This window comes from Petromyzon marinus, chromosome 11 (genome assembly GCF_048934315.1).
Source record: "Petromyzon marinus isolate PM22_M1 ecotype Great Lakes invasive population chromosome 11, UKy_Petmar_22M1.pri1.0, whole genome shotgun sequence".
NCBI lineage: Eukaryota > Metazoa > Chordata > Hyperoartia > Petromyzontiformes > Petromyzontidae > Petromyzon > Petromyzon marinus.
The window spans coordinates 552,889-576,186 of NC_133677.1; the positions used below are offsets into that span (position 1 = coordinate 552,889).

The 23,298-nt window shown below is 55.4% G+C and overlaps 1 protein-coding gene across 3 annotated transcripts; it reads right to left on the bottom strand.

Moving 5' to 3' along the window:
- Window positions 1-384: 384 nt before the first annotated feature.
- Window positions 385-21,153, bottom strand: OGA (O-GlcNAcase). 3 transcript variants are annotated; one of them, XM_032952517.2, is made up of 18 exons: window positions 20,949-21,153; window positions 18,642-18,693; window positions 17,865-17,962; window positions 16,855-16,985; window positions 16,224-16,395; window positions 15,690-15,788; window positions 14,790-15,074; window positions 13,853-14,002; window positions 12,944-13,084; window positions 12,320-12,768; window positions 11,615-11,947; window positions 10,732-10,906; window positions 8,532-8,617; window positions 7,869-7,973; window positions 7,346-7,437; window positions 6,869-7,067; window positions 6,314-6,473; window positions 385-5,454 (listed from the first exon to the last, which is right to left on the bottom strand). In XM_032952517.2, the coding sequence occupies exons 1-18, from the start codon at window positions 21,073-21,075 to the stop codon at window positions 5,318-5,320; spliced, it is 2,991 nt and encodes a 996-aa protein (XP_032808408.2). In that variant the 5' UTR covers window positions 21,076-21,153; the 3' UTR covers window positions 385-5,317. The 3 variants fall into 3 exon arrangements, with proteins under 3 accessions (XP_032808408.2, XP_032808409.2, XP_032808407.2); XM_032952518.2 differs by having other exon boundaries at window positions 12,332-12,768; window positions 13,853-14,005; XM_032952516.2 differs by having other exon boundaries at window positions 13,853-14,005.
- Window positions 21,154-23,298: the final 2,145 nt, after the last annotated feature.

Sequence of the window (23,298 nt, forward strand, 5' to 3'; positions counted from 1 at the left end):
ATGTAACACAATATCGCCACAGTGCACGTGCTCTACAGTGAAGTTGGCATCGATCAAAACCCCTGGAATGTGCCCGACCTCGGAGGCTAAGCAGGGCGTGAGCCTGGACGGTGCTCGGACGGGCGAACGTCGTGGGTGACAGGCGCTGTGCCGCCTGCCGCTCCTGCCTGCACCACCGTCGTCACCAAGGCACGCACGAGCCAAATCATTCACCCTCTCAGCCTGCCACTCAGTGGCGCAGCACGGCGAGATCCCTGGGAGGCCGTGATCCCCTTCTCACAGCCCGGCGTCCGGGCTGGAGGTGCAGTCGTACCGCCTGCACTCCGGATAGCTACGCCACTGCACTCACTCACCAGACCACTCAGCGAACACAACGTGAACTGCTTTGCATGAAAACATTTTAATGAAAATCGATGGGTTTGGTCCATTGACGACCCACCTGTTCCTTCTGCACGGGATAGGATGTTGTTTTTTTCGCACACGTGGGGTTTCTCAGGGTGCTCCGGTTTTCTCTCAAACATACAAACAACTTATTCAATGGCCGAAAATTTTCTTAATATATCGAGGGGACCGCAGAGCTGGGGCATTCGTTGTAAGCGAATTATTCCTCGCCGCCTGGTTCCTGCCTTCGCCTGGTTCCTGCCTTCGCCTGGTCCCTTCCTTCGCCTGGTTCCCGCCTTCGCCTGGTTCCCGTCTTCGCCTGGTCCCCGCCTTCGCCTGGTCCCTGCCTTCGCCGCTCGCCTGTGGCTCCTCGTCGACAATCGCGAGTGACGCGGATTGCACAAACGACGCCGCCGTAGCAGCTCGGTGCACAACATCCACATTGTTGTTGTTGACGATGTGAAGACGTGAAATCCGCAGTGACGATCCATATCGGAAACAATGCGACTGACATCGGGGATGGATTCGCGGCACGATTTCGGGACGATGTCGGCATGAAGGCGACATCGCCCGCGGCGCTCGGAACCAACCAGAGGAGCGCGGGAGCCCGGGGCCCCTGACGAACCGAGGCGTTGCGCCTCGCGGAATGTTTGACAGTGTTTAATGCAAATAAATAAACTGTACAAAGTGGCGAAAAACTCACTCCCCGCGTTCGTCGCTAACGCTGCCTTCTAACACACACCATATACAACGGGCTGACGTTTCGGGCAATGGCCCTTCTTCAGAGTAGAAAGGGCAGAGAGGTCAACCGACTGACTCGCGGTTGAAGGTGGCACTTGCCACTGTCCGTGGGACCGCCCAGAAAACTGGGAGCGTTTTAGGAAGACGACCAAACTTGAGGGTCGAGGGGACTCGGGGAAGGACCTCGATCCCTCGAGCAGCGCAACCAAAACTCGAGCGTGGAGCTCACAGGCGACTTCAAGGTGGCGTCGCAGGCTAGGCAGCTACGCCGGCAGGTACCAGGGACTAGGCACGAGGTACCAGAGGCAAGGTTCCAGAGGTGAGGTACCACCGCAAATTGGTACCCCGAGTGTGGCTGCCCTGTCCAGCCCCGCCACTCCAGGACCCACCGAGTACCTCGAGTTGGGGCGGGCCCTGCACAGTGGTCAGGCTGCAGCTGCAGGGGATTCGTGGTGCAGCAGTTGGCACAGCGGCGCTCGAGGAGAAAGCCCGGAACAAACCCGAGTTCGACTCCCGGCCACGGCCCGCATGGACGGCGAGCGACATCTGAACCGGTGACATCTACGAAGCCTCATCGGCTAGCCGCTAGCGTGACGAAGTTTGTTCAAACAACCGCTGCTGCCCCATGACGGTGGACAGAACTTTCATCCAGCAGTGAAGTGCGTGACGATGATCGCACGCCCCCGGCTCGCGCAGCCGAGACGCCCGCCGCATGCGAGGAATGCGAGGCGGAGACATTCGCGGGGAGCTGCGTCATCGCTGCCAGCGCGGCCCCCAGTGGTCCGAGGGGGGAGGCAGGTGTCGGCAGGGTGGCGGCGGGGGGGGCTCGCGGAGCCCACAGATGAACCCCCCATAGAGAACACTCACAAGTGCCCCCCCCCCACTAGTAATATTTATCCAGGCGGCTCAGCTCCTCGCAGCAGCAGTCGGAAGGTCGTGAGTTCAACTCAAGGTTTGGTGTGGGTGGGTTGACTCGGCCCATCATCATCATCATTCTTCTCTCCCTCCGCGGTAAATAGTAACACTTTGTGGGGATATCAACGGTGGTTGTCCTATGGATAGACTCGCCCCCACCATAGGATTGTGGAATTCTTACAACTGGCTCTGCAGGCCTGTAAAGCAGATGTACTCCACTTACTGCCTCAATGCTCAATGCAGGGAAGTTTGGCTTCCCGTGGCAGCACAGAACCCGGAGACAGCGCCGCTGGATAGATACGAGAGGGGGTAGCACTCACAGGTCCGCAGACTGGTTTGCAAACCCACTGGGGCTCCACTGTCGTTAGCCTGACCACCTTGCAGCCTTAGGAGGGTTTGGGAGTTTCACAAATCTTTCCGTGATCCACCATCACCTCCACAGTGCTGAATCACAGGTGTGCACTACCACACCTGTCTAAACACCAGTGTACACTGAGTAAGAAGTAGGTGGGTAGGGGTGGGTGAGTAGGTGAGTAGGCAAGTGAGTGTGTGTGTGAGTAGGCGAGTTGGTAACTGGGTGAGTGGGTGTCTGAGTTGGTGAGTGGGTGTATGTGTGTCGGCGAGTGGGCGAGTGTGTCACTGGATGAGTGAATGGATGAGTGTGTGCGCGAGTCGGCGAGTTGGTCAGTGGGTGAGTGGCTGTGTGACCGGGTGAGTGGGTGACTGGTTAAGTGGATGAGTGGGCGAGTAGGTGAGTGGGTGTGCGAGTAGGTGAGTGGGTGAGTGGGTGTGTGTAGGTGAGTGAGTGGGTGCGTGAGTCGACGAGTTGATCACTGGGTGAGTGGCTGTGTGACTGGGTGAGTGGGTGTGTGACTGGTTAAGTGGTTGAGTGGGCGAGTAGGTGAGTGGGTGTGCGAGTAGGTGAGTGGGTGTGTGTGTAGGTGAGTGGGTGTGTGAGTCGACGAGTTGGTCACTGGGTGAGTGGATGTCCGAGTTTATGAGTGGCTGTGTGACTGGGTGTGTGACTCGGTGTGTGACTGGATGTGTGACTGGGTGTGTGACTGGGTGTGTATGGGTTGCAGAAGGGAGCCACTGGAAAATCTCGCGCCGTGCGTCCACGCAGACCCTGCAGCGCCACCACCGCCGCCGCCACCACCGCCGCCTCCAACCCCCACTCTCGCCAAATTCCACAGCACGGCCAAGCAGCTGCCACCATTCATCTGAGGTCACAGACACCAGGACACTTATTTTTCCTGTTGCTGGCACCACATTTTTATTCGTATCGTCATCACCACGATCATCGTTTACGCTCCGATTCGCAAAAAAAGGGGAACAGAAACAGTGGTAACCGCGTGGTCGCTGTCGTTATTATTATTACTACACAGAACGTATGTACAGGTAATGTACACGGGACGAGTCCCCCAGATCCCACACGCCACGCCGCCCTGCACCTTGGGGTCACAACGCTGCACCCCAGGCCACACCGCTTTGCACTGATGGAAAGTCAACCTCCGAGGCCTGCCCAGGGCAGGGCATGAGCACTGTGGATGAGGGGCATCAGGGGCAGCAGAGGGGCATCAGGGGCAGCAGAGGGGCATCAGGGGCAGCAGAGGGGCATCAGGGGCAGCAGTGGGGATCAGGGGCAGCCTGAGACAACCTTGGCAGCAATGGGCAGTGGAGTGAGATCTGGGTCAACAGCACCAACAACCTGTACATCATCGTAGCCAACATCGCCATCATCGTCACGAACGCCATCGTCGTCAGAGCTGTTGTTGTAGTCATCGCCAAAATCGTCAACGTCATCAGTGAACGTTTATATTTCCGTCAAAACAACGGAACCCACACGTTCATAAATCAGGATGGGAGATCCGTAAAAAGGTTTAGCGAACAATTAATTCAAGGAATGCTAAACAAAAAACAATCATCATCATCGTCGTCATCCGGGATGAAGAGGATAGTGAACGCTTAGAACGAGTATAAAAACAAAAATCAGAGTTTGGTTGTGAACATCGCACGAGGGGTGAACGGAGACACGGTAGGGGGAGACGCAGGGGGGAGACTCTGGGAGACATTAGGAGCTGGGGGGAGACTCGGAGAGGCACGGAGGGTGAGCAAAGACACGGGGAGACACTGACGTGGAAGATCCAGACTCGGTACTTCGGCCCATCAAAAGCTCCGGGTCCAGGTTTTGTAAATTCCCCACGATGGCAGCTGCCCAAGGGAAGTACGCGAGGCACCACACGTCACTCACAGCGCACCACACACGCACAACGCACGTCACTCACAGCGCACCACACACGCACAACGCACGTCACTCACAGCGCACCACACACGCACAACGCACGTCACTCACAGCGCACCACACACGCACAACGCACGTCACTCACAGCGCACCACACACGCACAATGCCGTCACTCACAGTGCACCATACACGCACAACGCACGTCACTCACAACGCACGTCACTCACAGCGCACCACACACGCACAATGCCGTCACTCACAGTGCACCATACACGCACAACGCACGTCACTCACAGTGCACCATACACGCACAACGCACGTCACTCACAAAATTCATACTGCTTGGCACACACCACCCACCTCACCACCGACCACATACACCACTCACCATATGCCTCACACCCCACCCAGTCACCCACCACACAGAGCGCCACACGCACCACACATCAAAGCTCACACAATCCACAGCATCGCATACAACTCACACCACCGCCCACACACACACGGACGTTGCAAGAATATTACACCTCCATAGCTTAAATTCGACCCAGTCCATCTTGGTTGGCGACACAGAACATATTCCCGCACAAGGCACACCACATCCATTATACCTCTGGCTATGGATGTGTTGTCTACTCGCCACACGCCACCTACTCCAGTCCGTGAGTGACACGAAAAATATTGGGCAAGAAATTACTCCCCGCTTACACCCAATAGACATTCACGCACGCACACACTCGCAATCGTTTGTCTCGGCCTAACCCCGGCAGCTGCTGACAGGAGGAGGAGGGCAGCACACCGTGCCACACACACCCACTCGCACACCGCCATGGAACGCGCACGTCGCCATGGAACACACACGCCACCATGCAACACATACGCACACCTCCACACCGCCCCTACTCGCCAAACCGAGTGGGAGATCCCAGCTCCACCAGCCAGCTGCAATGCCACCGCCGCCGCCGCCGCCGCCGCCACCACGGCCGCCCGTCGCGTGAGCCAGTCCGGCACGGGGGGCAGGGGACGGCGCGGAGGGGTCAGATGGGGCGGCCCAGGAGGACGGCGTCTTTGCAGAAGCCCTCGGCCATTGGGACCTCGAAGAATCCGAGTTTGGTGTAGAACTCCGTGTTGCCCTTGTCGCTCGCCTTTACTTCGCAAAACGCACCCTGCGATCCTGCGCACGTGTACGCGTGCGTGTGAGAGTGTGTGTGTGTACGTGTGTGCCAGAGCGTGTGTGTGAGAGTGTGTGTGCGTGTGAGAGTGTGTGTGTGTACGTGTGTGCCAGAGCGTGTGTGTAAGAGTGTGCGTGCGTGTGAGAGTGTGTGTGTGTACGTGTGTGCCAGAGCGTGTGTGTAAGGGTGTGTGTGCGTGTGAGAGTGTGTGTGTGTACGTGTGTGCCAGAGCGTGTGTGTAAGAGTGTGCGTGCGTGTGAGAGTGTGTGTGTGTACGTGTGTGCCAGAGCGTGTGTGTAAGGGTGTGTGTGCGTGTGAGAGTGTGAGAGTGTGTGTGCGAGAGTGAGAATGTACGTGTTTGAGAGCATGTGTGTGCATGAGAGTGTGCGCATGTGAGCGTGTGTGTGAGCGTGTGTGTGTGAACAATTGTATTATTAATGTTTTAGTCCAGATCTTGCCATGGCAGACGTAGCACACGATCCGAGATGGCGATGCCCTGGCACAACTGCACATGAGAAACGGTGGTGCTTCGAGCCTTTCATGAGCACAAGTGCCAAGTCTAACCTTGGGGTGTGGGGTGGTCAATTACAACAAATACAGCAGCAGCATTGTCTGAGATTACAAGAATGATAATAATTACGCTCGTTAACCCAGGAGAGCCTCGCCGAGTCTCAAGACTCACTTTCAGGAGGGTCCTGCCAATTTCTCGCAGCAGTAGGGGGGGGGGGGCAATGTCGCTGCTGCGTGTGATCCCCAATGAGTGACGTGGAGGTGTTTTGTCAGCACTGCAATGTTCGCAGCGAACGCCGCCTGGGCTCGCGTGCTGCCCGGCAGCAGTGGTAGCGAGCGAGCGAGCGGTACCGTTGGCCTTGAGGGACGAGAGCAGGCAGCCCATCATGCTCTTGGCGACGCTGGGGTCGGTGACCCGGCTGTGGATGTCCACGCGCACCAGCGACGGGAAGCGCGAAACCAGCGTCTCCGGGGGCACCCGCGCTTCCTCGTGGAAGCTTAGCATCACCTCCTGGGCGGGAGGGGGGTGGGGGGCGGGGTGGTGGGGGCAGGGGGTGGGGTGGAGATGAAGTGGGAGGCGAGTTGGAGGGAGCACGGCAAGTCGGGAGGGCGACAGGGATGGAGCACGATCAGCGATGCCACCGTGGCCAATGCCGCTGATGCCACCTCCGGCACCGCCACCGTGGTCGCCAGCGCCTCGCTACCAAAGCTTTCGACCATCCCCCCGTCATATCCAGCAGCTGCTGCTGCACAACAGAAGATGTGGGAGCACTCACACTTTACCCCAGCACACGCGAGGAGATTGACAGATAGCAGGTCCGGCGTGCTGCTGACCGTTACACGGCTGTGGTGGCAGCGTCCCAACAGGGCGACACGCGAGCGGCGTCATCATCGTCGTGCTCGTACCAGCGAGAGGGAGAGCGCGTCGTCCCCGGTGGCGGCGGGCCGCGTGTACTTGTCCTGCATGGCCGGCAGCCAGGCCACCTCGCAGCGGCTGAAGAAGGACTTGGCGTCGACGGAGCCCAGCGCGTAGCCGCACACGCCCTCCTCGTCCTCCAGCACGAAGCAATACTCGGGGCTCAGCGACAGCAGGCTGCCCACCAGCCTGCTCGCGACACACAGGACACGCGCGCGAAGTCACGTGCGGCACGGGCGACTTGTAACGCGTCAGGTTCGTCTCTTCGAACCGCGCGACACGCACGGCGCACGCTACGCAACACACACGCACGCCACGTTTCACACAACGCACGCGAAGCACGGGAAGTTACGCACGGCCGACACGACGCGTTACAGAAATCTAAAACGGCGGTTTTCAAAGCCAAGACGAGCGTTCACGTTTGACTGTTGGCTGGAGTGCCGGCGGGAGCGCCACGCGAAGCTCACCGGTCTCCGATGAGGTCGGGGTTGTCCGGGAAGAGCTGCGTGCCGTCCAAGCCGTCGGCGTACGTCTCCCGGCACACCTTGTAGGCGGCAGCCTGGCGAAGACGCGACAGGAACGCTCACGTCTCTCTGCCCGCCCCCCACCCCCGTCTACACGGCCAAGCCTCGCCAAGTTTCAAGATGCTCTTACAGAGGGTCCTGCCATATTGGGCAAATTTCCTTGTAAAATAACTGCAGCGTGGCTAAACACGAGAGGAAGCCGCAGAACCCGGAGCAACCCACCACGTACATCAAGGGGACAACACCGAGTTACAATTCCGCAGCCCCGTGAGGCCAGCAAGTCCCACGCAACTTCCTGCGATCCACCAACCCTCTTCGTTGGTAGTCACATGACCACTCGCATCCGGTCCACTGCCCGGATCTACGCCGAGCACCGAGGAAAAGGCGATTCCTGCACAAACACCGGCACCGGTCAGACGGCACCGCTGAGGTGGGGGTGGGGAAGAAGAGAAGGGGGGGGGCTCACCTCGTCCTGCGGGAGGTACGGCCGAATCGTGTACACCTTGGCCGTGGGGGGCAGTGGCGGCGGCTGGAAGAAGAGGTCGTTGGCGCCGTCGATGGGCAGCATGCGCTGGGCGGGCGACGCGACACGAAGGGAAATCAGTGCGACCCTACAGCGCGGGAACTTCCGCCGCGACTTGACGCGCCGTGCTGACCGGTGACCCACCCTGCCCCGGTCTGGCAGGGGCAAGGTGGGTCACCTGCCATTAAGACGTGGGGGGCGTGGGGGGCGTGGGGGGCATGGCGGGCATGGAGAAGTGGGGATGTGGGGGGCGTGGGGAGGTGGGGGGGGGGGGTGGGGGGGTGGGGAGGTGGGGGTTGGGGGTCGTGGTGGGAGGCCATAGAGGAGAGAGGTGCCGTAGTTGAGGCTGGATGAGGCAGCAGGGGTAAGGAAATGGAGGGCAAGGGAAGTGAATATTGAAGGCTGGACACCGGCACGCAGTGGCCAACTCCCCTTCGAATGACATCACCGGATCTTGAACGCACAGCGTGAAGCGGACAGTGCGGAGCATTGTACGCTGAACACACCCGGCGATATCAACCAGTACGACGAAGGTGAACGAGAGATGATTATGTTGATTACGAGGATGTAGCGAGACGAGCGTTGGCAATGTGTTGCGCCGCTCACCTGCAGCTCGCCGGCGAGACCACCGCGGAACACCCACGGCTCCTGGTCTCCGCTCAGGAACTGCGAGTGGGTCTGGCTGCGGCACCCTGTCACGGCACACGGCACACGGCACGCGCAGTCACAACCACGAGACGGCGTGCACCGCCGGTCCATAGGCGCGACGCGCGAGCAATCGTGGCGAAGGGCGAAACCAAAAAATGTTCGTACACACGCTCACACACACACGCTCACACACACACGCTCACACACACACGCTCACACACACGCACGCTCACACACACGCACGCTCACACACGCGCACGCTCACACACACGCACGCTCACACACACACGCTCACACACACACGCTCACACACACACGCTCACACACACACGCTCACACACACGCTCACATACACACACACACACGCTCACACACACGCTCACACACATACGCTCACACACACGTTCACAAGCTCACACAACACAAAATAAGAATATGTTTGACCCTTTCTGGCAATAAAGCAGGTGTTAAGATGTTAAAACACCAAACTGAAACCTTTTGCAAAGAATCATATCTGCCTTAACCACACATACTTGTAGTGAACATGCAATCAAAAGGTATGCTCTGATAGTATCTGCATATACTATCAGAGGAGGTCGTCCCATGATGTAGCTGCTCACCGCATGCTCTCAATGTCCTGATAGTGGCATTCTCCTCTATGTGCTGTTCACCTTTTGAAGTCCTCTGGTCTAACACTGTTTGAGACTAGGCTCTAAAGAAAGCTGTCTTTAAATTTCGATTTAAAGCTTTCGTGACTGCAAGCATTCATCTTCTTTGGTGCTTTCGGTAAGGTCACGTAGAATGAGAATAAAATAATAAAATAACACTAAAATTCTCACGACATTTCGGCCACAACGCAGGTGAAAGGTACAGAGCTGTCGTCCCGACAGGTCTGTACCTTTCACCTGAAGACGGCCGCTTGCGTTGTGGCCGAAACGTCGTGAGAATTTTATTGTGTTATTTTATTATTTTATTCTCATTCTATGTGACCTTACCGAAAGAAACAAATTAGGAAAAAGCTGTCTTTGTATACATATACTATCAGAGCATGTTTTTTTTCATGTTCACCACAAGTATATGTGCTTAATGCAGATGTGATTCCTTGCAAAAGGTGTCAGTTTGGTGTTTTAACATCTTAACACCTGTTTAACTTCCAGAAAGGGTAAAACCTAATTTCATATTTTGATACTGGCAAGAGCGGTCCCATGATATCACACACGTTCACACACACACTCACACCCACAAAGACACACTCACACGCTCACAGACAAAGGCATCCCACACTGCACTACCCCACACTGTGCTGGGTCACGCTGTGTTTGCAGATTTCCCGTGGGATTTTGCGGAAGCCTCTTTCACTTTCATTGCTCTTTGTGAGTGGAAACCGGGCGTCTGTTCTTCAAACGCACCGAGAAGAAGAGGCCGGTTCGGGGTCGAGGGACCGAACCGGGTCACCGGCTCACAGGCCTCGACAGCCGCCCCCTTACCAACTCTCCTACCTTCGTCCGACCCCTGAACTCTGGCCCACAACCCCGGGAAAGCTGCCTGCGCGAGTGAGCTCGTGCCCGCCGCCTCCTCGCCGGGCACCTGGGGAGAGACAGGGAGGGAGCGCACCACCGCAAGAACCCCCCCCCCCCACCAACCCCGCCGCCCACACGGGTCGCCACCCGAGCCCCACCGGTGCCCAACGTGCCGCCACTCTACCCACAAACCACTCTCTCGCTCGCAACGCCTCTCTAAAGCCAAGTCCTGGTGAACTTCGCTTGGCCAGGAATGGAGAGCACCGGGCCGCACTGGCGGGCCGGGTGAGAGCGTGGCGAGAGGGATCGGTGCGAGCTGGGTGGCCGTGCCCGCGGGGGAGATGCGCCCATGTAGTTTGACCTCTGCACATCACTGGCACGTTGCGCAATCTGAAAAGCACGCAGAGGAACGCCGCCCCCTACTGGCAGACCAATGCCCACTTGCAGGCGGGTGCCGCCCACATCCTGTGCCACACAAGGACCCGCGCAACTCTTTGAAAAACCTGGCTCCATGCCCCCTCTATCGATCACCTCTATAACTCCCTCTCCTCCAGGAGGCACCCCCCACACCCAAAGAGACAGCCCCCCCCCCACAGGTAGGACCCCACGTGGACGGCACACCGCCGCGTTGTGCCCACCCAGCCACTTGACGAACGACTTGACCATGGAGACGATGCCCTTGATGTCCCAGATGTAGGGGTAGAGGTCGTAGAGGACGCTGCGGTTGGCGATGCTGGAGAGGCGTGTGAACATCTGCGTCACGCGGTTACACAGCTCCTCGAAGGCGAGGGCGCGGGCTCGCCAGTCCTCCTCCTGTGAGAGCGAGGGAGAGAGGGGGGTGAGCGTGGGGAGAGAGGGGGGAGGGTGAAGGGGGGTGAGCGTGGGGAGAGAAGGGGGAGGGTGAGGAGAGGGGGAAGGGTGAGTGCAGGGAGAGAGAGGGGAAGTGAGCGCAGGGACAGCATGTGCACTGACATGGCAACACGACTATGGAGTCATCAACACAGCTGAAAATACAACACGACAGATGCACAAACAACAACACAGCCACACAGCACAGGCACTGCATCACAGCCATAACGTTACACGAACAGCAACGTAGCCGCACACAACTAAATGCACAGCAACGTGGACACGCGCACACAGCAACGCACAGAAACACGGAGACCCACGCACACAGCTGCACACAGCTACACGGATATACAGCCACACATACATAAACAGCACCACACACAGCACCAAAATCACAGATCCCCGTATTAACCTTAAGAGACTGTAATGGAACGCGTATTAAGGCCGGCCCGCCACACATGGCACAAGGTACTCATTTGAGGTTGAGTCGACCTAGTAGAGGCCCAAGACCGGTTCAGATAATCGTCACCGATATTGGCCGTGAGCAGGAATCGAACTCTGGGCACCGGGTTCGTAGCCCAGCGTGCTAAGCACTACACTACCACTCCCCACAGCACCTCCCATACTACAGTACACGGCACCGCACACGGCACCACGGACGGCTGTACTCACGCGCTCTTTGTTGGGCTCGGCGACGCTCCGGCTGCAGCCCACGGCGCTGCTGTTGACCTTGAGCCAGTGGAATTCGCGCAGCAGCTGAGCTGCGCGCGGCCCGTGCTCGTAAGGGAGGTAGAAGAGGTCGGCGAGGAGGTCCAGGTCGTCGGCCGTCACCGGATCTACGGCCGAGGACTTTCCCCCGCTCCCCGCCGCCGTGCCGGCGCCGCCGCACGGGATCACATCGTCCGTCTGCATGGGCCACGCCTCGGCCTGCATGCTCCTCCCATCCTCCTCCTCCTCGACAACGACGGCATCGATGTTGCCACGCAGGAAGGCCGGCGTTCCGACCTGGAGAGCGAGGAGAGAGGGACGCACGGGGAGCTTCGTGGGGTGAACGCTACGGACAGGATGCCAACGTTGCCAATGATGCGGCGAGCGAGCATGACTCCAACGAGAGGACAGGCTCGTTTATACTGCCCCCCTGCCACCACACCCTTCACTGTAGTCTGGAACTCCCTTCCCTCCATCCGTCCGTGCATTTGACTCAGGCTTAGGACCTTTGCCTCTGACTGCCTCTCTCTTTAAAAGCAAAATGGACAGCAACTTCAAATATGGCGACATTCGGATACTCACTCGCTCGCTTGCCCCTCGCTCCCTTTCTCGCCCGCTCATTCACCCAATCACCCGCTCGCTCGCTCGTCCACTCACCCCCTCACTCACCTCCTCACTCACCCCCTCGCTGACGCCATGCGTCGGGCTGCCCTCCACCACTCCCTCACGCTCCGTATCAATCGGGCGCATCTCCCGGTCGGGCGGCGTGGCGGGCGCGGTGCCGCCGGGCCCCTCCTCGGTGCCGCCGGACACCTCCACGGTGCCACCGGGCCCCCCGTCCGTGGCTACGGGGCCACCCGCGGCGCCGTCTAGGTCGGTGTCCATCGGCCGGGGCTCGCTGGCGGTCACGGTGTCCCCGCAGTCCGGCTTCTCGCACGCCGCCGTCTCCATGGGCTCCTCCACCACCGTTTTCGCGCCGGCGCTGTCGTCGACGGCACCGCCGCTGCCACCGCCATCATCGACATCGTCTCCCCCTTTAACGAGGTCTCCGCCTTCCTCTTCCACCTCCTCGTCAACGCCCAAGTGCGGCTTGGGGTCGATCGCGGAGTCCGGGGAAGCTGTTGGCGAGATACGGGTAGACACAGATCAAAGCGCAGAGATACACGGAGACACACAAAGGGAGGGAGACAAAGGGAGAGAAGGGACACGTGGGAAGTGAGTGATGGAGAGCGATGAGGAGACAAGGGGATGGTATTATAAAACTAGAACTATAATCGGAGGGAGGGCCCCCACCTGGCAGGGTGGTGGAGGATGAGGACATGATGGGCTGCTGGTAGATGGAGGTGCTAACGGTTGCCATGGAGGCAGCCGGGAGGGACACGGTGATGACGTTGCTGAGGCTGGTTTTGGGTCCACTCCCTGTCACCTGTCTCCCTGTGGGGGCAGGGGGGATGGAGGGAGAGGGAGGGAAGAGCAGAGGATGGGAGGGGGGTCACGACCATGGCTGTTACAGTAGTATTGCTTGCATAACTGGCAGCCGAGTGAAAACAAACGGCAAAAGGTGGTTAATGCCGGTTTGCCGCACATATAGAAACATCCAGACCAATAAATGCAGCGCATTTACCTTCGGAACAAATAAATGTGGGAGAATCAACCACGTGGTGCCTTAGGCCGCTGTGCTGTTTGTACGTCCACACAAGCCTCCGGCGTGCCATGGGAATCGGTCAGAAACCAGTAACCAATTCTGAAAGCGGTTGCCGGTTTAGCAGGTTACCATTTATCAACCATAGCCGCGACTCGGCCAGCACTCGCCAGGAGAGTCGGCTCTCGGGCAGGTGTAGCGAGTTGGTGAATCTCCCTTCCTTAACCGGCAGGCTACACGAGTCCGGTGAGACACGAGAAACGTCATCGCCTCTTTGGCAAGGGCGGCTTGGATTATATCCAATCCAGAGCTAACAATAATACAAACAAATGTTTGAATAAGGTTACTTGAGTGAAGGGGTTACCTGCCTGCTGGGTGGGCGGCGGTGTTGTGTGTGTCTGCCAGGTAAGGGTGTCACCTGGCTGATAGGTGAGCTGACAAATAAGTGGAGGGCTCAACTGGCTGAAAGGTGATTGGACAGGTTAGCTCTGACAGGTGAGTGGACAGGTGAGCTGAAAGGTGAGTGGACAGGTGAGCGGACAGGTGAGGGGAGGGCTCACTGGGCTGCTGGGCGGCGAAGTCGTGGAGCCACTCGACGAGAGCGAGCTTGAGCGCCGTGCGGGGGCTGTAGAGGACGTCGGTCTCCAGCTCCTCGTCGCTGCCCTCGTTCTCCAGCTTGATCTGCACCGACACCGTGCTGTCCTCGCTGCCTGCTACACACGCACACAAAGACACCACGTGTAACCCACGCAGGATGTTGGGCCAAGTCCTGTCAAATAAACATTTTTACGTGTTTAAGTTCCCTTTGGAGAGCGTTGAGATCAGACGCAAGGCGTAGGCCTCTTATCGTGTGAAGTGCTCCGAGACGGCGTGAAGGAGGGCGGCTTTCTCGCACAAATCACAGTCGTTAAATTGGAGTTTGTCGATTGGAATGAGCCAGCAGCAATTCTGATGTAACTTGGGAGGCAGCGAGCAGCCCAACTGAAGCTCCCTGGCACTTCCTAATGAGGCAACTTCTCAGATCCACCACAAGTTCAGGATCGACTGATTCTTGGCACGTCAACTAGGAGTGCAAGAGGTCAGCAATTCCTGTAAATATGAAGGCACGAGATGACGAACAGCTCCATAAGCAGCGATTAGAATTATTTTAAATCAATGCTGAATTTTGCAGGAACGTAGCCAGTAGCGCGATTTCATCACCTTAGATATCATAATCAGAATCTTTATTTATACTAGAGGAATCAAATGAGCGAGGTCTTTTGCACAGATGTCCAGTCGGGGCAGGTCAAAACATTACAACAATACAAATTCATAACAGGGGTGGCAAAGTATATAATGGGGAGCAAGATAGCACTCTGGCTACAGTGTGTGCCCACCACCACAACAACCGTCACTTCCAACTAGCACGGTTGGCTACGTACGGTGCGAAAGAAGTTCAACATGCGTACAACCGTCACAACCGCAACAACAACCACAACGCCAACCGCCAAAACTGACCCATGACGGCATCCTTGCGCACGCCGTGCATGTTCGAATGGTACCACGTGGCAAGCGTGTGCACCGCCACGAAGTTGGCCTCGAACTCGCAGTTGGGGTTGGTGAGGAGGCCGTTGAGCCGGGGGATGAGCTCCGAGGAGCGGCCCTTGAAGGGCCCCAGGAAGAGGCGCTTCTGGTCATAGTCGTTGGCGTGGATGTTGTCCCAGATGACGGGTCGGCGCTTCAGCACCTTGGACACTTCCTCCACCGACTCCAGGGAGATGTCCTTGGACACCACCTTGGGGCCTGCGGTGGCGGCACGTGAGTAAGAGGCGCACATCCGAACCGGTGTAAATTACATATTACTATGGTGGGGACCGGTCCATCCATCTGGTTTCCCTATTCACCTCAAAAGGATTATGGACGTTAGTGGGATGAATAATTCTAAACCACAAGGATCAGCCAATCTAGATCTCAACCAGTTCGTTGTTAATTTACTTTTGTTTTATTTCTGTGATTGTCCTTGTTAACCCAGGAAAGCCTCACTGAGTCTCAAAACATTTTTTTCAGGAGGGTCCTGCTAAGTTCTTGCAGTAGGGGATAATGGTAGAATGTAATGACAACTGAGAATTTTTTAATAGGTAATTATTCAGCATTGCGATGTTTGGTACAGTACTTTAACAGTTGCACTGTATGATCATTCTAGCCACGCGAGGAAACTGGAGAACCTGGAGAAAACCAACGGAGAAGAGGGGTGAACAGACAAACTCCAGGTGGAAAGGCACCCCCGAAAGAGTCGGCAATCGAACCCAGGCCCTTCTTGCCGCGAGGCCCAAGTGTTACCGCTGCACCACCGCGACCCTGCCACCAATGAAGCCCTCCGTTTAAAACCGTGTGCGAGGGTCTCGGGCGCGTACGCACCTGTCCACAGGACGTCGATGTTGGGTAGCAGCTTCTCGCCCACCGTCTGCAGGTACGGAGACTGCGCGGGATTGGGGTAGCACAGGGAGCCGCAGTATTCTGCACGCCGCACCAAGACAAAGAGCCACTCGCAATCAACAGGGAGGGCAGGAGGCCGCGTGGCTCGGGTCAGACACACCGAGAGCCTGGGTTCACATTTGGGTTCCAGCCACCCATCGTGTGCGACATCGTGAGATGACGTCAAGCGTGACGTCATGGGGAAGCAAGGCACGCCCGTGGCATATGACGTGTTCGCCTTGGCTAAAAGGACTCATGCATTAAGCACAGTTTTTTTGTTTTCAGTTACCTTTTCATCAAATTGGTCTGTTTTCTCTCGGTTAAAGTCCTTACAACCAACACAACCACAATATTTAATTGATATTGAACAATCTTTACGAGAGGTATTGCGACTACCCCGCCCCCCGCTACACACGGAAGACGGCTGGGGCTGGAGTCACGCCAAGGCGGGAGCGAGGGGCGGGCGCACGCACTCACCCGTCGGGCAAAACATGAAGGAGGCGGGCTCGCCGAGGTGCTGGTAGACCTCGTTAGTGACGGACACCTGCGCGTAGGCAAACGAGGTGAACACCTCCTTGTCGGCAGGGCACATGTTCTGGTCGATGTCATCGAAGAGAAGGGCGAATCCACGGCAGCCAAACTGAGAGACCTACGTGGAGGGGCAAGAGAAATACGGGGGGAGGGGGGGATGAATGAGAATGTCCCGTCTCATGGTTCAATGATGATTCTTAAGCCTGCAATACACGAACCAAATCGCACACGTGATAATTGATATTTTTATATGGATACAAATGATATGCAAATAATAAACTAAACAATTTTAAACGAGTAAACGTTTTTTTATTTTACCAGGTAAGGCCTACTAATGACGCTAGATGTTGGGCATCAAAGGGCAGTGAAGCAATACCCATGCTTCCAGGCACATGTCCCCCCCAGTCTTCACCGACCCACGTGGGCCAACGTGGAGAAGTACGGCAAAATAACCCCCGACCCCACGACCCGCGCGACCGTAGGGAGATCCTTGTCCAGCAACATGCTGACAAAAGGGGCCACACGTGGACATGAACAGTGAACAATTAATTGGGCACACGAGACGGTACGAGCGCACCTGCTCCAGCTTGCGCTTGAGTGTCACCACCTCCTTGGGGTTGGAGAAGGACATGTCGAGGCCCGGCGAGATGGCGTACACAAACTCCACGTCGTGCTCACGCGCTGCCGCGATCAGAGACATCAGCTGATCTGTGGGAGGGGAGGGGGGGGGGGGGTCGCACGGCCCGACCTCCGTTAGCCACTCATGGCTCACACCACCGGCGGCGCAAAAGAACCAGCGAAAACTAGCCAGCCTCTATGGAGAACCGCACGAGAGCCCTGCACGAGACTCGCTCTGTGGACTTCTCCGATGTACTTTCGGGTTGTACGATGTCCGACGTTTCGTTAAATGTGCTGGGAGCTCCTTAAGGAACTGAATGGAGCAGATCACTTCAGTCGATTACATGAGGAGTTTCCAGCTGCTGCTGGTGTTCCCAGTTGTTGACGCCGATTGGCTCAGCTCTGAGAAATGTATTCAGGTTCCTGAAAACGCCTCTCAGCACGTGGAGTGAAATGTCAGATATCGTGACAGTGTAGAGAAGAGTAGGGTGAAATAAGAGGGGAGAGGCATGAAAGTGTGTGGAGTGGAGTGGAGTGCAACGAGAGGGGAGAGGTAGGAGAGCACATTGAGGGTTGTTGCAGGAGGTTCATCTGGGCATTTTAATATATGCATATCTAACCAACACCATACTGCCAAATAAAAACAACTGCAATGTAATCCTCCTTTATTTATCTAGGACACCCTTTGATCTCAAATCCATTTTTCAACAGGGTCCCGAATTTGGATGCCGGACAAATTCCTTTTGTAAGTAATTTAAACGATTAAACCTCAGCTCTCCGGATGTCCACGTGCCCAGACCCCGCCCCATACCAATCATCTCTCCACCTGAACACACGCGCAAGCGTTAAGGACGAACCGCGGTCACGAGGAACAAGCGACCATTTCCAAACACCACAGCACCCGCCGGCAGCCGAGAGTCTCGGTGACTCTGACACCATAGCTGCCGCGGCCGCCACCACAACACCTACCGGCCTCCTCCACGGAGTACATCTCGCGCCAGAACATGCGGTGCTTGCTGTCATCCTTGGGCGCGTACATGTAGGTGTTGAGGCCCCAGCGCTGCATCCTGCCGGACGAAAGCACATCCGCTATGATGAGATGCGCCGCTCACTTGCCCTCAAAATAACGTGGGTGGAAATACCGTGTCCCGCGTGTAACGGGTGTCATCTTTGGGAGAGGCCTAAAATCTTTAAAATATTGGAAATGTTTTCAAAATCGCACTCATTAAGCTCAACATTTTACAAGGGTGCAAAGCGTTGCTGCCTTGTGATTATCTGCATCTCCATGGTGCGTTTCCATTCTCTCTCCATGCTGGAGGGGGCAGTCCCAGTTTAGTTCTGTACTGTAACTACTGTAGCATTGGATTGTACGTTCCAATGGCACCGCAACAGGCAACCAAACACCGGCAATCAATGCAAACCAAGGATCCAGAAACCAGGCACCAGCAAGTAAACACGAGCGATGTATACAAGAGAACAGGAAACTGAGCACCAGCAACTAGCAACGAATCACCAGCAACTAAGCATCAACAAAAAATGCAAATAACAGCATCAGTAATCTATGCAACCAGGAATTAGAAACCAGCAAAAAAAACAATTAGCACCTCAGCATCAGCAACCGAGCACCAGCATTCGAAGCAACCAGCAACTGACAACCAGACACCAGCAGCCAAGCGCTGGCAATGAATGCAGTGAGGCAATGTGCTCGGGGTGGCTCGGATGAGTGCATGGCGCCACGTTCCTCACCGCTTGAAGAGGTTCTTCCTCTGCTCCATGGTCCATGGTCTCCCGTAGAATCCTGATAGGGGAGACAGAGAGAAGGGGACCCCAGCCAGGGAGCCCAAAGGAGGGGTTCGTGAGAGGTTGCTCGCTACTTAGGGAAGAGGCAGGGGTCTGGAATGCTGCACCCCTGAAGTCGGTTCATCATGATGATGATGACGTGCTATGGAGGAACAGAGACAATGTGATGATGCGCGGTTTTGATATTTGGTACAGAGCTTCGGAAGATGTGGAATGAATGTATATGCCAGTAATTAATGATTGCTGGCTAATTGTCACAAAGGACTTACATTTGTAGGATTATGATTGCAATTGTTGTCACCGCATTATTGTTTTTCATGTTAGTATTAAAAAATAAATGTATTCTCCTCCAACAAGCTGACACAAATTACTTGGTGCTGCTGCTGCGTTGGTAGTGATGCACAAACACAACGAACACGAAACTCCACACATTCATCAGTTGCAGTAATAATGACGATGCCTTAAAAGGAACCCACATGTGCTCAGGTCATTGCCCGAAGCGCCGCCGAATATACACATCTCCTTTTGCGTTAACACGAGAGGCGGTTATTGTGAGTGCAAGTTCACGTCCACAACAACGAAAACATCGACAGGGAAGAACAAGAGCATCGACAACAAGAACCACAAAAACAGAACAAATACAGGAACAAACAACTACAAGTACTTTAACAACATCAACAGCCATGCCATGAGCATCAACAATAAACACAATCACAACAACTATGGCAACACAATTATCCACAAAGTCAAAAACATGAAATTAAAAAAAAGTGTCAGCACCCAAATCAACAACCACAGAATCCACAGCAACAACAACTCGCCATTCAACAACGGCACCACCAAAGACCGTGATTGCATTCACAACGCAATCAACACTGTAACGACGGCTTTACAATTCATAGTTTGACCCAAACAAGAAAAACAAGCACTATAGATTTAAAAACCACCACTAAATAAATAAATTATATTGCGAACAAAAGCAGCAACTACGACACCGCTGAGGCCTTGCCACAGCGGCGCTCGGCTAGTTGCCACGCCAAGACCGACGTGGGGGGAGCCCGCAGGCAGGGAAAGGCCGAAGGGGGTTTCGGCCAGGCGAGATATCAAGATACAATGCAAATATATAAACCGTAAACCCCAGCTAGGTTGATGCAGCGCGCAGCGTGTAAAGTTCGTGCGTTTATTGTTGTGCATTTCGCGTGTTATTGACGCAATGTAATAAGCAGCGGTTCGTCAGTCCTCGGAGTGCAGGCGTTGGAGAACCACACATTTGTTCAGTCTCTCGACTTGAGGTTAAGCGATCTCTTTAGAGTCATCACGAACAACATCATCCTCATCATCCTCACTCCCACCGCCATCATCACGATCGACATCACCATTATTGCCACCACCACCGAACACATGACAGTCATATATAAGTGCTTCTGCTGCCAGCACCAAACAACTCACCACATTCGGTCTTAAAAGAACATTAAATATATTAAATATAATCGGCGACGCTTCGGGCAATGGCCCTTCTACACATCACATCCCCACAAAACAATGTATCACTACCATCATCACGACCGTCACCGCTTTCATCACCCTTAGAATGATCATCATTATAACTCCATTCAACGTTTCATCATTGGCAGCAGCATCACCCACATCATCATTATCACAACAATTATCATCACTACGTTCATCAGAACGTACTCATCAGCACAATCATCATCGCCACCATCACCATCCTCCGCCTGCTCGGAGCAGATACATCAGATACCGCTTTTGTCGTAATTACACAGCGGGTTTCTCTCAACGCCACAGTAATGTGGAATTTTCAACACAATCCCATGACTTTTCGATCGGCCCTTCCCAATGAGTGGTGGCTTTAAATCACTGCACAGTGATTGATTATATTTTTCTCAGGCAATTAAGGCGATATTCATGTTCAGCGGAACACTTCCCAGAGATAATGAACATCGGCACGGAGATGGGTCGATCAATTCCGCTCGTTTCGCAGACGCCAGATGGATGTTGCCACCGCCAGGGGATGGCGACAGCTTGTTAGGGCCTTCATCTAGCAGTGGATCGGCCACGACTAGCGACGACTAACGACGACTATTGCCAATGCATCAATCGTGGGCGATAACGACGCGGATCGAACTAACGGCTACCGATGAACGAAGCTGACGGATGAATCGAGTTTCGGTGTTAACCGCGCCGATCGGTGCAGCAGTGGACAGAGCACGCCGTGTGTGTGTGTGCGCCTACCCTCCACCACCCCGCACGAGAATTTCCTCTTGGAGCCGCCGCCGACGCCGCCGCCGTGCGCCGCTCCTCCCTGCGCCATGGGGGGCCCGTGCGCCTCGTGGGGGGGGTCCCCCTCCTGCTGCACCATCTCCGCGCCGCCGGCCTGGGACGCGAGCTCCGAGTGGGGGGCTCCGAGTGGGGGGGGGGGGGCGCCGCGGGGATTCCGAGCGAGCGATGTGGAGCGGGCGCGCGCGGACTCACTCGCGATTCCCTTTCCTCGCGATCCACGCGGTCCCGTCGATTCCCGGCCTAATTGATCGTCGATTAGGGTCGCCGATTCGTAATTGCGTTGGTAAATCGGTTAAGTTTGTCGAGAACGGTCGCTTAATCGATTTCTTGCGATTAACGGGGTTTTTAAAGGTCGTCCATAGAGTAATAAGATTGCTCGATTCGCACTTGTAGAGGATCCAGGACTCAATTGTAGTAATCGATCACCATACGTAGCGATTAATAGCCAAATCGATTCCTATTTTTGCAAAGCGTACAGTTGGTCAATCAATGAGAGCGGAGCGAGTCAATAGCGGAGGAGGCTGATTGATCTGCATCGCTTCCTTCCCATTCTTCCAATCGTCGGTTCCAAGGGGCGCAGCGCAAGTCCGCACGACCCTTTACCGATTGCTCGATTCGCCTGCACACTCGGGGCCGGATCGCTGACTCGGCTTGGCGTCGGTCGTTGTCTCCTTCCTCCGAGTGCAATGGAGCACGGCAGACAAAGGTTCCCCAGGTAGCCTTCACCGGACTGCTGGGGCAACTGGGGCAAGTGCAGCTACCGAGTTGCAACCTATGAAGGGCGGAGCGATGCCAGCCCCACGCCCGGCTGCGTTCGTCTCCCCGGTGCTGATGTTTACCACACCGCCGCACCGGGTAACACGCGTTTGAGGCTGAGTCGACCTAGGGGAGGCCCGCGACTGGTTCAGATATTCGTCGCTGCCGTCGAGCTGGGATCGGGGATCGAGCTGGGATCGGCGGGTTCGTAGCGCAGCGCGCTAACCACTGCGCCACCGCTCCTCGCCGGCACCGCTCTGCACGCAGCCACACCGCGGCTCTGGGGGTGGTGGACGCCGCTCCGCACGTGTCCGAGTGGGGACTCGGACACAGCTGCGAAACGTCGGCGTCTCCTCACCACTGACGGCGTCTGGAGATCTTCATCCAGCAGTGCATAGAGCATGACGATGTTGATTACTCAAATTAAGTCAATGTCAGCGACTTTTCCATGCCATTGGAATGTGGAATTTCCACCACTGGCTCACGACCGGATCGAGGCACTTTGAGAGGATCACAGTTTATGGGAAATTCGACAAAAATACCCTCTAGAGGGGCTCTCTCTCCAGCAGGGGCGTTAGTGGGCGGTTGCAGGGCATCGCCTTTACCTTGGCAATGGTGTGGAACGGTGGCGTGGTGGCTAACGCGCATCCTGGGGGGGCCCTGCCCGCACGTTCACAGGGATGCCGCTGGAGCTACGCACTTTTAATATTAAAACTCATTTATTTAAATCAATTTTTTGTGTTTAGTTTGTTATCCTTCCCCCGCACCTCCGATTAGCACGGTTGGCTACGTACGGTGCGAAAGAAGTTCGACCTGTACATAGGTATGATGAAAACAACACCCATGAACGCGACACGGCGCGAGCAGGCCTTCGTCCAGCAGTGGAATGACAAGAGGCTAAACATTTACAAAATGTTACAACATATATTTGTTTATACTCTTTCATCTTCTTTGGTTCTTTCGGTAAAGTCACGTAGAATGAGAATAAAATAATAAATTGATAAAATAAAATAACACAATAATATTCTCACGACGTTTCGGCCACAACACAAGCGGCCTTCATCAGGTGAAGGGACGAGACTGTCTGGTAGGACAGCGCTGTGAAGGGACGAGACTGTCTGGTAGGACAGCGCTGTCCTACCAGACAGTCTCGTCCCTTCACCTGATGAAGGCCGCTTGTGTTGTGGCCGAAACGTCGTCCTACCAGACAGTCTCGTCCCTTCACCTGATGAAGGCCGCTTGTGTTGTGGCCGAAACGTCGTGAGAATATTATTGTGTTATTTTATTTTATCAATTTATTATTTTATTCTCATTCTACGTGACTTTACCGAAAGAACCAAAGAAGATGAATCATTGCAGTCACGAAAGCTTTAAATCGAAATTTATACTCTTTCAGTTTATTTATTTTGGTATAGCCCTGTGAGCCATTCGGCTCCTGAATCCGATGCAACCACAACAAACCAAAAAACAAAAAACACGAACAAGACGGTCGCTTGTGTTGCGATCTATAAATCTTCTACCTACGTGATGAATTTACCGAAAGAAC